This window comes from Carlito syrichta, unplaced genomic scaffold (genome assembly GCF_000164805.1).
Source record: "Carlito syrichta isolate Samal-C Ts95f unplaced genomic scaffold, Tarsius_syrichta-2.0.1 Scaffold311628, whole genome shotgun sequence".
Classification (NCBI taxonomy): Eukaryota; Metazoa; Chordata; class Mammalia; order Primates; family Tarsiidae; genus Carlito; species Carlito syrichta.
The window spans coordinates 4,166-17,627 of NW_007255724.1; the positions used below are offsets into that span (position 1 = coordinate 4,166).

The 13,462-nt window shown below is 52.4% G+C and overlaps 1 protein-coding gene across 1 annotated transcript in view; it reads left to right on the plus strand.

Annotated features, from left to right (window-relative positions):
* The window catches only part of KANK2 (KN motif and ankyrin repeat domains 2), a 24,436-nt gene that overhangs the window by 2,005 nt on the left and 8,969 nt on the right, over window positions 1-13,462 (plus strand). Inside the window, exons 3-7 of the mRNA XM_008068888.2 lie at window positions 4-184; window positions 10,670-10,837; window positions 10,930-11,032; window positions 11,747-11,989; window positions 12,906-12,993. Coding sequence (XP_008067079.1) covers window positions 4-184; window positions 10,670-10,837; window positions 10,930-11,032; window positions 11,747-11,989; window positions 12,906-12,993 — 783 coding nt within the window. The remainder of the gene's footprint in view (window positions 1-3; window positions 185-10,669; window positions 10,838-10,929; window positions 11,033-11,746; window positions 11,990-12,905; window positions 12,994-13,462) is intronic.

Genomic DNA, 13,462 nt, shown 5'->3' on the forward strand with positions numbered 1-13,462 from the left:
CAGAGCCTGGAGCCGTGCGGGGCGGGGCTGCGGGTTCCGAGGGGCCCCCCGGGCTCCAAGGAGCCCCCCGTGTTCTGCAGCCGTGAGGTGGTGGAGAGTCTGAGCGTGGAGCCCGCCGCGGCCACCAGCAGCGTCCACGCGGTGAAGATCAGCATCACGGAGCCAGGCTGCGCGGGGGCGCTGGGTGAGCAACCGCTGCCGCGACGGGGTCCGGCCCTTTCTTTTATCTGACTTTTTTTTTGGTATGGGCGAGGTCTTCTATGTTGCCCGGGCCGGTCTGGAACTCCTGGGCTCCAGTGATCCTCCGCCTTAGCCTCCCAGGGGCCTGGGATCTCTGGCGTGGGTCACCGTACTGTCCCGGCAACATTCTTTCTTCCCTTGGGATGCCAGGGTCCAGCCCCAGCCCCAGCCTCCCGCCAGACAGGCCACTCCGCGCTGGGACTGTCTGCGCCTTCATCCAGGAAGGAGTGGAACTGTACCCCCCACCTTGGGGCCACACAGAGAAGTCATGTGCCTGGCATGTTGCCAGCATCTGGAAAGCAGGAGGAGGACTTTGGGGGGAAGTTCCCCAAGGCTGTTGGTTTACTGGGCACAAATTCTCTGGATTTGTTCAGAAAGTGGTAGGAATCGACCTCAGACCAGCTGCAGCAATAGAAAGGGAACATGGCTGGTTAGGTAACCTAGGGACAGCTTCAGGCATAGCTGGATTCAGGTGCTCAAATAGCACCAGGTGTCTAACCCACTGTTTTACTCTTCTGTTTCCCCCGGGGGCCTTTTTCATTTCAGGCTAGCAAACGAAGGTGGTCCTGTTGCTCTTGGCATCAGTGGAAAGGGAACCATAGTGCCACATAGCGCCAGTAATCCCAGCGCTTTGGGAGGCTGTGGTGGGAGGATCACTTGAGCTCAGGAGTTTGAGACCAGCCTGGGTGACGTAGTGAGACCTTGTCTTGACAAAAAAATCAAAATATTAGCCAGGTGTGGTGGTACACCCTGTAGTCCCAGATACTTGGGAGGCTAAGGTGGAAGGATCGCCTGAGCCCAGGAGGTCAAGGCTGCAGTCAGTAGTGATTGTGCCACTGCACTCCAGCCTGGGCCACAGAATGAGATGCTGATTCAAAGAAAAAAAAAAGCACCAGTGAAAATCCCGGGGGTGGTCCTCATTGGCTGGCCTGGGTCACATGCTCAATGCTGAGCCAATCACTGTGTCCCTCTGCCCGGCTTGGCTCCTGGGGGCAGGGGAGCCCCACCCAAGCTCGGTGGCCTTTGAGGGAGGAAAGGGGTGCTTCCCGGCAGAAGTGCTGAGTCCTCATGCCAGGGAAGGGGATGCCGGGTGAGCAGAATGCCAGCTGCTCAGCTACCCTGAGGTCCCTGGCGGAAGCTGCTCAAATGACTCACAGTGACAGCTGTGCTTTATCAAATGTGGGGGAACTGGGAGCCAGACCAGGGGCATTCCACACTACTGTGTGATTCTGGGTGGGTGCCATCACCTCTCTGGGCCTCAGCTTCCCTATCTGGAAAGTGGCGTGAGCGTGGTCTCCACCACTGGAACCCTGAGGAATTGATGCTCGCAACACATGTTGCTGCTTCTGCTGGTGTCAGGTCAACCCTGTACATAGCAGAGAAAAATAAGGCCCAGGGAGAGAATTCACTTGCCCTGTGTCATACAGCCAGGAAACCCAGGATAGGCTGGCACAGTGGCTCACACCTCTCATCCCAGCACTTTGGGAGGCTGACGGGGACAGATTCTTTTGAGGCCAGGATTTTAGAACGGCCTGGGCAACATGGCGAGACCTCCATTTCTAACAAAAAAATCAAAAAATTATCCGGGTGTGGTGTCACAGGCCTGTAGTCCCAGCTACTCAGGAGGCTGAGGTGGGAAGATTTTTGAGCAGCCCAGGAGTTTGAGATTACAGTGAACTGTGATAGTGCCCTCCAGCCTGGGCAACACAGCAAGACCCTATCTCTTTAAAAAAAAAAAAAAAAAAAAGCAGCTTGAATCTGCAGCAGGGCTCCAGGGTGGGTCCCAAGTTCTCAGTCCTGTCTTGAATGTCATGTGACTGGAGCCCTAGTGACAGACTGGGGGCATGGGGTGGAGGCAGGGACCCTGCTGGGTTTTCCTGCAGCCCTGTGTTGTTGCTGGCCAGCTGCGAACACCACCCGTCTGTTCTGTGTCCATCCCAAACACCCGACCCTGTGGTTCTGGCCTCCTGCCAGAGGCCTCGCCTGGCCCAGCCTCAGAATCTCTGAGAGGTGACCTCCATTTCAGACTTGCCTCCCAGAGCAGTCACGAGGCCTGCCTGTCTGCAGGATGGACAAGCGTAGTGATGTCCACCCCACCTGTGCAAGCTGCTGCCCCTGAAAGTCCTTCCTAGAATCTCATTTCACTCCCTCTTGCTGTAGCCAGCCCCAATCTCTGCATTGTTTGGGCAGAACTGGAACGTGTTTATTCATTTCCATATCTTCCCATTCAATACAGGTTTACCGAGCGCCTGTGTACCAGAACCCTCTGTGCACTCAGGGAAATCGTGAGCAGGACGGGCATGAGAGCCCCTGCAGTCAATAAGTAAAACATCCTGGGAGGCTGGGCATGGTGGCTCACACCTGTCATCCCAGCACATTGAGAGGCCAAGGCGGGAGGATTGCCTGAGTCTGGGGGTTTGAGACCTGCCTGGGCAACTTGGTGAGACCTCGTCTCTATAATAAACCAGAAAATTAGCTGGCAGTGCGTGCCTGTACTTCCAGCTACTTGGAAGGCTGAGCGGAAGGATCGCCGGAGCCCAGCAGGTTGAGGCTGTGGTGGCCATGAACGTGCCATTGCACCCCCGCCTGGGTGACAGTGAGACTCCAACTCTAAATAAATAAATCATTAAAAAAGTGGCCAGGAGTGGTGGTACCTGTAATCCCAGCTACTTGGGAGGCTGAGGCAGGTGGATCACTTGAGTCAAGGCTGGAGCCACAGTCATGCCATTGCATTTCAGCCTGGACGACAGAGCCTGGGACTTCGACTCAAAAAAAAAAAAAAAAAAACGTCACGGGGAGACACCTCTTATCAACAAGAGTGCCTGAACGGAGCATATTTGTATACCTAACCCTTAACTATACCCCACAATATCATTTTTAAAAAAGTTGATTAAAATAAAATTAAAAAAAAAAAGTCAGGTGGGCAAAGAGATGGAAAAGGGAATGTTCCAAATGGGGGCACAGGAGGGACAAGGTCCCTGAGGTGAGGGAGGACATAAACATGCCAAGGTACTGAACAAATTGCAATGCATTGAGGCCAGAAAAATGAGGTGTGGGAAATTCCGAGCATGGAGGGGATGGGTCCTTCAGGGCTTCTGCTGTGGGAGCAGTCTTACGGGAAATAAAATGAACACTTGGCCAGTGCTCAGATGATGCTGTGGTGCTGTGCTCACTCAGGTCAGTTGCTGGATGGTTAAATCAGGGAGCGCTCCCTGCAGGGGGAGGCAGAGGGGCCCAACCTCTTCACCATCTAGCTAGGCCACTGTTTTTTGTTTTGGGGTTTTTTGTGGGTTTTTTTTTTAAGTTGGAGTCTCACTCTATCACCCAGGCTGGAGGACAATGGCATGCCAGAGGGCAATGGCACGCTCATGACCACTGCTGTTGCGCAGGCTGGAGAGCAATGGCACGCTCACAGCCACCGCAGCCGCCATGGGCTGGGCTCAGGTGATCTTTTCACTCCAGCCTTCCAGGTAGCTGGAACCACAGGCGTGCACCACCATGCCCAGCTAAATTTTATATTTATTGTAGAGATGAGGTCTCACCGTGTTGCTCAGGCTGGTCTCGAATCCTTGGGCTCAGGCAATCCTCTTGTCTCTGCTTCCCAAAATGCTGGGATTACAGGCGTGAACCACTGTGCCCGGGTGGACCTCAATGTCTTTAACCAATTTGCTTAATATCCCAAGAGCTGACTGATTTCTTTGTTACTATTTTGATTTTATTATTATTAGAGTAGGGGTCTCACTCTGTTTCACAATCATGACCACTGCAGCCTCGACCTCCTGGACTCAGGCAATCCTTCCACCTCAGCTTTCTGAATAGCTGGGACTACGAGTAAGTGCCACCATGCCTGACTAATTTTTTTTTTTTTTTTTTGTTGGGGTCTCATTCTGTTGCCCAGGCTGGAGTGCAGTGACATATTCACTGCCACCGCATCCTCGGCCTGCTGGGCTTAGTTGATCTTGCGTCTCAGCCTTCCAAGTAGCTGGAACTATAGATGCACACTACCACGCCCAACTAGCTGGTTTTTGTGTGTGTATGTGATTTATTGTAGAGACAAGGTCTTACCAAGTTGCCCAGGCTGGTCTCAAACCAGTGGGCTCAGGCACTCCTTTCACCTCGGCCTCCCAAAATGCTGGAATTTTAGGCATGAGCCACTACGCCTGGCCTTTTTTTAAAATAGAGATGGGGGTCTTGCTGTGTTGCCCAGGTAGGTCTTACTTTTGGCCTTAAGCGATCCTCCAGCCTTGGCCTCCCCAAGTGCTGGGATTATAGCTATGAACCACCATACCTGGTCCTACTTCTGCTACTTTGTACGGAAAGCAGCCAGAGACAACAGGTAAACGAACGAGCGTGGCTGTGTTCCCATAAACCTTCATTTACAGACACTGAGATTTCAGTTTCATGTACTTTTCATGCATCCCAAATAGCATTCTTTTGTTTTTATTGATTATATATATGTTTTTGTACTTATAGAGACAGAGTCTTACTGTGTTGCCCAGTCTGGTCTCAAACTCCTGGCCTCACGTGATCCTCCTGCCTCAGCCTCCCAGATGCGGGGACTGCAAGCATGAGCCACCCACCCAGCTGGTGGTCTTCTTTTCCATCCAGCCCTTTGCCACGTGGAGCCTGTGCCGCAGGCTGTAGCTTGCCAACCCCCGCTCTCCACCAGCAAAGTCACCCCACCCCGCAGTCTCATTCCTGGCAATCCACCTGACAAGCTTATTTAGATATTTGAGTGTCCTTGAAGAATACGCCCTCTGCATGTTTAAATTCCTTAAATGGTACTGTGTTTCAGAAAAACAAAAATCTCTTTCTGTTTCTTATTTTTTCCACTCATACATCATTGTTTACCCCTCCACGCTGCTATTTGTAAATATGGCTTACCTCTTTTTTTTTTTTAGTTGAAGTCTCACTCTGTTGCCCAGGCTGAAGTGCAGTGGCACAATCCCTGCTCACTGCAGCCTCCACCTCCTGGGCTCAGACAGTCCTCCTGCTTCAGCCTGGGTAACTGGGACTGTAGGTACCACACCACCATTGTTGGCTAATTTTTTGTTTTTTAGTCTTTTTTGTAGAGATGGGGTCTCGCTATGTTGGCCAGGCTAGTCTCAAACTTTTGGGCTCAAAGCAATCCTTCCGCCTCGGCCTCCCAGAGTGCTGGATTTATAGGCATGAACCACCACGCCTGACCAGGTTTATCATTTTTGGTGGCTGTATGGATTTGTGCCCTGGGTGTATACTACCCTCTTTTGATCTAACCCTCTCATGGCAGGGCACAGTGGCTCATGCCTGTCATCCCAGCACCTTGGCAGGCCGAGGTGAGAGGGTTGCCCGAGCCCAAGGGTTTGAGACCAACCTGGGCAACTTCGCAAGACCTCATTTCTGCAATAAATAAATAAGAGTAGCCGGGTGTGGTGATGCGTGCCTGTGCTTCCAGCTGCTTGAAAGGCTGAGGCGGAAGGTCAAGTTTGTGGTGTCCATGAGCGTGCCACTGCACTCCAGCCTGGACGACAGAGTGAGACTCCAACTCAGCAAAAAATCCTCTCATGGTGGGCACCCAGTCGCTTCCAACATTTGGCCGTATGCAAGTGCTGAGGTCATCCCCACCCCTCTCAGGGGTTTGCTGGGTCATTGAGGATGCACAGCCTCACTCCAACGCATGTCCACTCCCCCCCACAGAAGCACTCCCAGTCCACGCTCCTACCGCCATGCTTGAGCTCAAGGTGCCTGTTTCCCTGCATCTACACCAACATACAGTTTTATCCCTCTTTCTGTTTTTTTCCCCCGTCTGACACTGCTACAGGGTGCTGTGTCCTTATTGTTGTAATTTTGGTTTCTCTGTTTTTCAGTGAGATCAGACATCTCCATGTATGTGTACCATAGAGGCTTAGTTAGTTTCCTCTGAATCACTTATTTGTAGCCTTTCTTCATTTTTCTCTAAGCAGTTTTTTGTTTTTCTGGAGTCTTTTTGTTGTTATTGTTGTTGTTTTATTTTTGTTGTTTTTTTTTGAGTTGGAGTCTCACTCTGTCCCCCAGGCTGGAGGGCAGTGACATGCTCATGGCCACTGCAGCGTGTACCTGCCGTGCTCAGGTGATCCTTCTGCTTCAGCCTTCCAAGTAGCTGGAACTACAGGAATATGCCACCATGCCCGGCTATTTTTTTTTTAATTGTAGCGACAAAGTCTCGCCATGTTGCCCAGGCCGGTCTTGAACCTATGGGCCCAGGCCATCCTCTACCTCCCAAAGTGCTGGGATTGCAAGCGTGAGCCATTGCACCTGGCTTATTCTTTTTCAGTTGTTCAACTATTCAAGAATGTAAAAAGCATCCTTAGCTGTGGGCTGTACAAAAACAGGTGTGGGCTGGATTCGGCCTGCAGACTACAGCTTGCCAATCTTGATTCTGTAACACACCAGGAACTTCTGAAACCTGCTCAGACATTGAATCTGGTTAAAAATCTAGAAAAAGGACCATGTGTAGTGGCTCATGCCTGCAATCCCAGTATGTTGGGAGGCCAAGCTTGGAGGATCAGAAGTTCAAGACCAGCATGGGTAACACTGTGAGGTCTCATCTCTAAAAAAAATTTAAAAATTAGCCAGCCATGATGGTATGCATCTTTAGTCCCAGCAACTCAGGAGGCTGAGGCAGGATTGCCTGAGTCCAAGCAAGACCTCTTCTCTACAGAAAATAAAAAATTAGCCAAACAGTGGTTGTGTGTGCCTGTAGTCCAAACTACTTGGGAGGCTGAGGCAGGAGGACTGTGTGAGACCAGGAGGTTGAGGCTATGGTGAGCTATGATCATGCCTGTATTCCAGCCTGGGTGGCATGGCAAGACCCTGTCTGTTTAAAGAAAAAAAAATCGCCAGGCGTAGTGGCTCACACCTGTAATCCCAGCACTTTGAGAGGCAGAGGTGAGAGGATTGCCTGAGTTCAGGGGTTTGAGACCAGCCTGGGTAACTTGGCGAGCCCTCGTCTCTGCAATAAATCAAAAAATAAGTTGTGCATGGCAGCCCATGTCTGTAGTTATAGCTACTTGGAAGGTTGAGGCAGAAGGATCACCTGAGCCCAGCAAGTCGAGGCTGCGGTGGCTGGGAGCATGCCATTGCCCTCCAGCCTGGGTGACAGAGTGAGACTCCTACTCAAAATGATAAATAAAATAAAAATAATGTCTTGTAACATGAGCAAAGTTCTATGAGATTCCACTTTACTGGAATACAGCCACACCTATTCATTTCCATACTGTCTGTCACAGTCATGGCACAGGTGGGCAGTTGCGACCGAGTTCTCACAGCAGACATGTCCAAAACTGTTTTCTGTCTTGCCCTCTACAGAAAAAGTGTGTTGATCCTTATTCTAGAAGATAACCCTTTGCCCATTTTTGGCAATGTGAATCTCCCACACACACGCACATACCTCCTTTCTTCTTTTATTGAATAACTTTGGAAATACTTGAACCCATCATATTTTCATACGTGTTTTGTGCTTTGAGGAATTTTTAAAGGTGTGTTTCCCTTTTCTGAGACTCACAATATTCTACTACATTGTCTCCCTTTACCTTTGTAGTTGCGCTTTCATCGTCAACCTTCAGAGTTTCTTTCTTGTGTATGGTGTGAGGTTGGGATTTGGTATAAGAGCAGGATCCAGTGTGAGGCAGGAATTTGGAGTCAGATTGGGATCTGGTGTGAGGTAGGGATTTGATGTGAGGTTGGGATCCAGGGTGAGGTAGGGATTTGGTGTGAGATTGGGATCTGGTATGAGATCGGGATCTGGTGTGAGGTAGGGATTTGGTGTGAGGTCGGGATCCAGGGTGAGGTAGGGATTCGGCGTGAGTTTGGGATCCAATGTGACATAGGCATCTGGCCTGAGTGTTCTTGTGTAAAGCAAGCTGCTTTTCCCTGCACCAGACCACACAATTCAGCCTTTCCCAATGATTATGGAAAGTCCTCTATTTGACCCCCAGTTCCCAGAGATTGGAGCCTGTGCTGGGCTCTCTTTTCTGTTCATTTGGTCTATTCGGTCATATGACAACGCCCTACTGTTCTGATGGTTGTGGCACTGGAAACCGGACAACTTTCTCACAGACCAGATTTCCTGTCTCTTCTGTTGTTTTGTAGAATTGTCTTAACTCATCATGAACTTCAGCTCTTTCATATAAATTTTGGTACCAGTTGGCCCCATTCCCATTGTTCCAGTTTATTTTATCTTTTCACTTAAAAAAAAATTTTTTTAAAGCTGGGCATGGTGGCATGCACCTGTAGTCCCAGCTGCTTGGGAGGCTGAGGTGGGAGGGTCACTTGAGCACAAGGAGTTTGAGACTGCAGTGAGCTATGATCGCACCACTGCAGTCCAGCTTGGGCAACATAGCAAGACCCCACCTCCAAGAAAAAAAAATACATATAACTTAAAATTTCCCATCTTACCCGTTGTTAAACAATTGTTCAGTGGCATTAAGACTTGCAAAGTTGTGCAGCTATCGCCACCGTCATGTCCAGGACATTCTATCTTCCCAAATGGAACCTCCGTCCCCATGGAACACTTACTCCTTGAGTCAGAGTCTCACTCTTGTTGCCCAGGCTGGAGTGCAGTGGCACGCTTATAGCCACCACAGTCTTGACCTGCTGGACTCAGGTGATCCTTCCGCCTCAGCCTTCCAGGTAGCTGGAACCACAGGTGTGTACCACCATACCCAGCTGGTTTTTTTTGTTGTTGTTCTTGTTGTTTTAGAGATGAGGTCTCACATGTAATCCAGACTGGTCTCCAACCCCTGAGCTCAGGCAGTCCTCTCACCTTGGCCTCCCACAGTGCTAGGATCACAGGTGTGAACCACCGGGCCCAGCTTTTTTTCTTTAGTTTAATCAAATGATTTTTTTTTTTTTTTTTGAGTTGGAGTCTCACTCTGTTGCCCAGACTGGAGTGCAGTGGCCGTTCCCGGCCACCGCAGCCTCGACCTGCCAGGCTCCGGCGATCCTTCCACCTCAGCCTTCCGAGTAGCCAGAATTACAGGCGCACGCTACCACGCCCAGCTAATTTTTTATTTATTGTAGAGATGAGGTCTTGCCAAGTTGCCCAGGCGGGTTTTGAACCCGCGGGCTCAGGCAATCCACTCACCTTGGCCTCCCAAGGCGTGGAATTACAGGCTGAGCCACCGAGTCCGGCTCAAATAATTTTTTTTAAAGTTTAAAAGAGACAAGGTCTTGCTATGCTGCCCAGGCTGGACTGAAATTCCTGGTCTCAAGTGATCCTCCCACCTCAGCCTCCCAAAATGCTGGGATTACAGGTGTGAGCCACTGGGCCTGCCCCCAATTTACTTTCTGCTTCTGTGAGTCTGAGGACTCTAAGAACCTCCTGTGAGTGGAATCAGTGTCCTTTGGAGTCTGGCTACTCTCACTGAGCGTAATGTCTCCACTTCAGTGTTGACTCCCGGAACTTGAGGTCAGTATTCCCGAGTCTGGAGCAGTGATTGAGATTGGGAATGGCCTATCTGCCTCCTGACAGGTCCACATGCCCACACGATGTGTTTGTTTAATGCAAATTTGTTGCCACATTTAGAAAGAAAAATCAAGAGATAAGCATAATTTCCAGCATTTTCTCTCTGTCCCCCACATGAGTTCAAGCCCTGGCTCTGGAATCTGCCTGGACCAGCCACACCCCTGATGGGGGATGCTGTTGGCCACACTGTTGACTGAGTGTCTCACCCAGCCCTGCCCTGTCTACACTCTTGGCTTGTGTCAAGCACTTACTCCCTGCTCTGTATTGAAGTTGAATTTTGGCCATGGACTTGAGGAAATAGTTATTGTGTGTGGCAAAGAAATGTTTACGCTGGGCGTGGCGGCTCACGCCTGTAATCCCAGCACTTTGCAAAGCTGAGATGGCAGGATCACTTAAGCTCAGAAGTTCAAGACCAGCCTGGGCAACATAGTGATACCTCATCTCTACAAAAAAATTTTTAAAAATTAGGTAGACATGGTGGTGTGCGCCTGTAGTACCAGCTACTCGGGAGGCTGTGGCAGGAGGCTCACTTGAAGCCAGGAGTTCAAGACCAGCTGGGGCAACATAGCCAGACCCCACCTCCAAAAACTCCGTTTCTAGAGAACACTTGGAATGATGTCAGGCAGAGGATGGTATCTCAGGTCAGGAATGTGGGGCCACAGGACCTGTCCTGTCCCTGACCAGCTGCAGGGCAGGCACCCAAAGGGTTGGAATTGGACTCTGCCACTCGCTTCCCAGGTGACCTTGGCAACTTTTGTGCCTCAGTTTCCTCATTGGTAGTAACCCGTCCCACCTCCAGGGATGGGAAGATGGGATATGGTAATGAAAAATGTGGCCCTGAGCCCACACCTGGCCCAGGTGTATGACGCACAGGGCGGCAGCTGCTGGGCCCGTTGTCATTGGCTGTCCAGCCCACAGCAGCTGTTCTGCTTCCTGTCCCTCCAGGTCCCCCCCAGGCCTCTCCAGAATCATCCTCAGCGGGCCTGGGGCCCACAGTGGCCTCCCTGGCACAGCCCGAGGAGCTCGCAGGCCAGGCCCCCGCCCCTGACACCACCCCTACAGAGCCCACCAGGCCAGCGGCCTCCCAAGAGTCTGAGGAGGCTGGGGGTGCAGGTAAGTGGCAGCCCCCGGGAGGGTGGGGCACTCCATGGCCTGGGCCCAGGGTCTGGCTGCCAGGGGCTCTCACCCCCGTCCCTCCCCTGCAGGCGGGCCCCTGCCAGGCTTGCGGTCCATCATGAAGCGGAAGGAGGAGCCCGCGGACCCCACGGCCCACCGGAGGAGCCTCCAGTTCATGGGGGTCAATGGCGGGTGAGAGGAGTCCCCGGCCCTGTCCCCAGCTCCCAGGCACACGGGAGGGTCCTCAGCACCCTATTTTTATTTCTTGAGTCAGGACCCTACTCTGTCACCCAGGCTGGAGTGCAGAGGCATGATCAGGCTTTCTGCAGCCTCAAACTGCTGGGCTCAGGCAATCCTGCCTCAGCCTCCCAAGTATCTGGGACTACAGGCACGCGCCACCATGCCGGCTGATGTTTTGATCAGGATCACTTGAGCCTAGGCTGTCGAGGTTGCCTTGAGCTAGGATTGTGCCACTGCATTCCATCCTGGGGACAAAGACTTTTTTTTTTTTGTAGTTGGCGTCTCACTCTGTCGCCCAGGTTGGAGTGCAGTGGCACACACGGCCACCGCAGCCTTGACCTGCTGGCCTTAAGTAATCCTTCTGCCTCAGCCTACCAAGTAGCTGGAATTACAGGCGCATGCCACCGTGCCCGGCTAATTTTTGATTTATCGTAGAGACGAGGCCTCGCCAAGTTGCCTGGGCGGGTCTGAAACCCGTGGGCTCAGGCAATCCTCTCAGCTTGGTTTCCCAAAGTGCTGGGATTATAGGCATGAGTCGCTGTGTCTGGCCGACAAAGGCTGGGGGGACTGAGGCCCAGGAAGGTCAAGTAGCCAGATCCCTCGTCCCTCCCCACCATTTTCCACCCTCTCAGCAGCATCTCCCCGCCCACCTGCCCTCCCTCCCAGGTACGAGTCGTCATCAGAGGACTCCAGCACAGCAGAGAACATCTCAGACAACGACAGCACAGAGAACGAGGCCCCAGAGGCAGAGGAGGAGCGAGTTCTGAGTGTAGCTGACGCCCCGCAGCTCAGGCCTGCGGGGATAGCAGCAGCCAAGACTGGTGGACAGGAATGCCAGCTCTCTCGGGAGTCTCAGCACGTGCCCACATCGGAGGGGGCAGAGGGATCCAGTGTGGAGGAGGAGATCCGGTCAGTGTTCCGGGTGGGAGGGAGTCAGGCGGGGCAGGGGTGGGTGGCTTCTGCCTCGGATCCAACCGTTCCAGCCCTGCCATGGAGCCTCCCCTCAGTCATATGTACTTTAGTCTGAATTAGCAAATGAGCGCTTTCTCCTTCTGGGCATCTGGAAACTTTGAAAAAAAGGACTAATGGGAGTGTTTGGGGTGGCTGGGGTTAGGATTTAGGGAGCCAGACAGAGTTTTTATCCTTAAGCCACCCACTTTGCTTAGGACGTTAGTGCTACCTACCCATTCTTTTTTTTTTCCTTAATAAAAAAAATGTGTGGCCAGGCATGGTGGTTCACACTTGAAATCCCAGCACTTTGGGAGACCAAGGCCGGAGGATTGTTCCAGCCTAGGAGGTCAAGACCAGCCTGGGCAGCATAGCGAGACCACATCTCTACAAAAAATTAAAAAATTACCCAGGTATGGTAGCATGTGTCTGTAATCCCAGCTACTCGAGAGGCTGAGGTGGAAGGATCGCCTGAGCCCAGAAGGTGGAGGCTGTGGTGAGCCATGATCATGCCCCTGCACTCCAACCTGGGTGATAGAGCGAGACACCGACTCAAAAATTTAAAAACAGAAAGGAGAAATGTGTCCTTAGGACACCATTTTCATATGCCTGTGGCCGTTTGGAATAGGCTCTGGCCTGGCACCCTTTCTCTTGGGGAAGGTGTACTACCACACCTGCCCCTTTTGTGGTACAGCGTAAAAGACACATCCCACTACAGCAGGACAGAGACACCACCGTCCGGTGGCCCCGTGTGAGCAACGCTGTGCAGCGTCCTTGCCGCCAGCCACCAAGTCCAGCAGGACTTGGTGGCCGGGGGCTTCCTGGGAGGCTGGGGGACAGGCCCTGAGGTTGGTCCCTGTTCCGTCTGCCCCGACAGGATGGAGTTGAGCCCTGACCTCATCTCGGCCTGCCTGGCCCTGGAGAAATACCTGGAGAGCCCCAACGCCCTCACTGAGCGCGAGCTGGTACGGTCTGGCCTGGGCCTGGGTAGGCCTCACCCCACCCCACCCCCAACTTCTCCTCGGGAGCCATGTCTCCTTCCATCTGCCTGGGGGAAGCCTGGGAGCCAAGGCAGAGCTTGGAGGTGGGTGGATCGCGAGTCCTGGGCCTTGAAGGAGGGTCAAAGCAGTGAGAGAGGCTTATGGATGATTGTCCAGTGCCCAGCCTGGCCCTTGGTTCCTGTTCTTTACTGGGCAGGGCCTTCTGATATCCCTTCTGGGTGTCTACGCTTGCTTTGGGAGATGATATCTGGGCCTGGGCATGGTGGCTCATCCTGTGATCCCAGCGCTTTGAGGCAGGAGGATTGCTTGGGGCCAGGAGTTCAAGACCAGCTTGGGCAACATAGTGAGTCCCCTTAGCTGGGCATGGTGGTACGTGCCTGCCTGTAGTTCCAGCTACTTGGAAGGCTGAGGCGGAAGGATCGCTGGAGCCCAG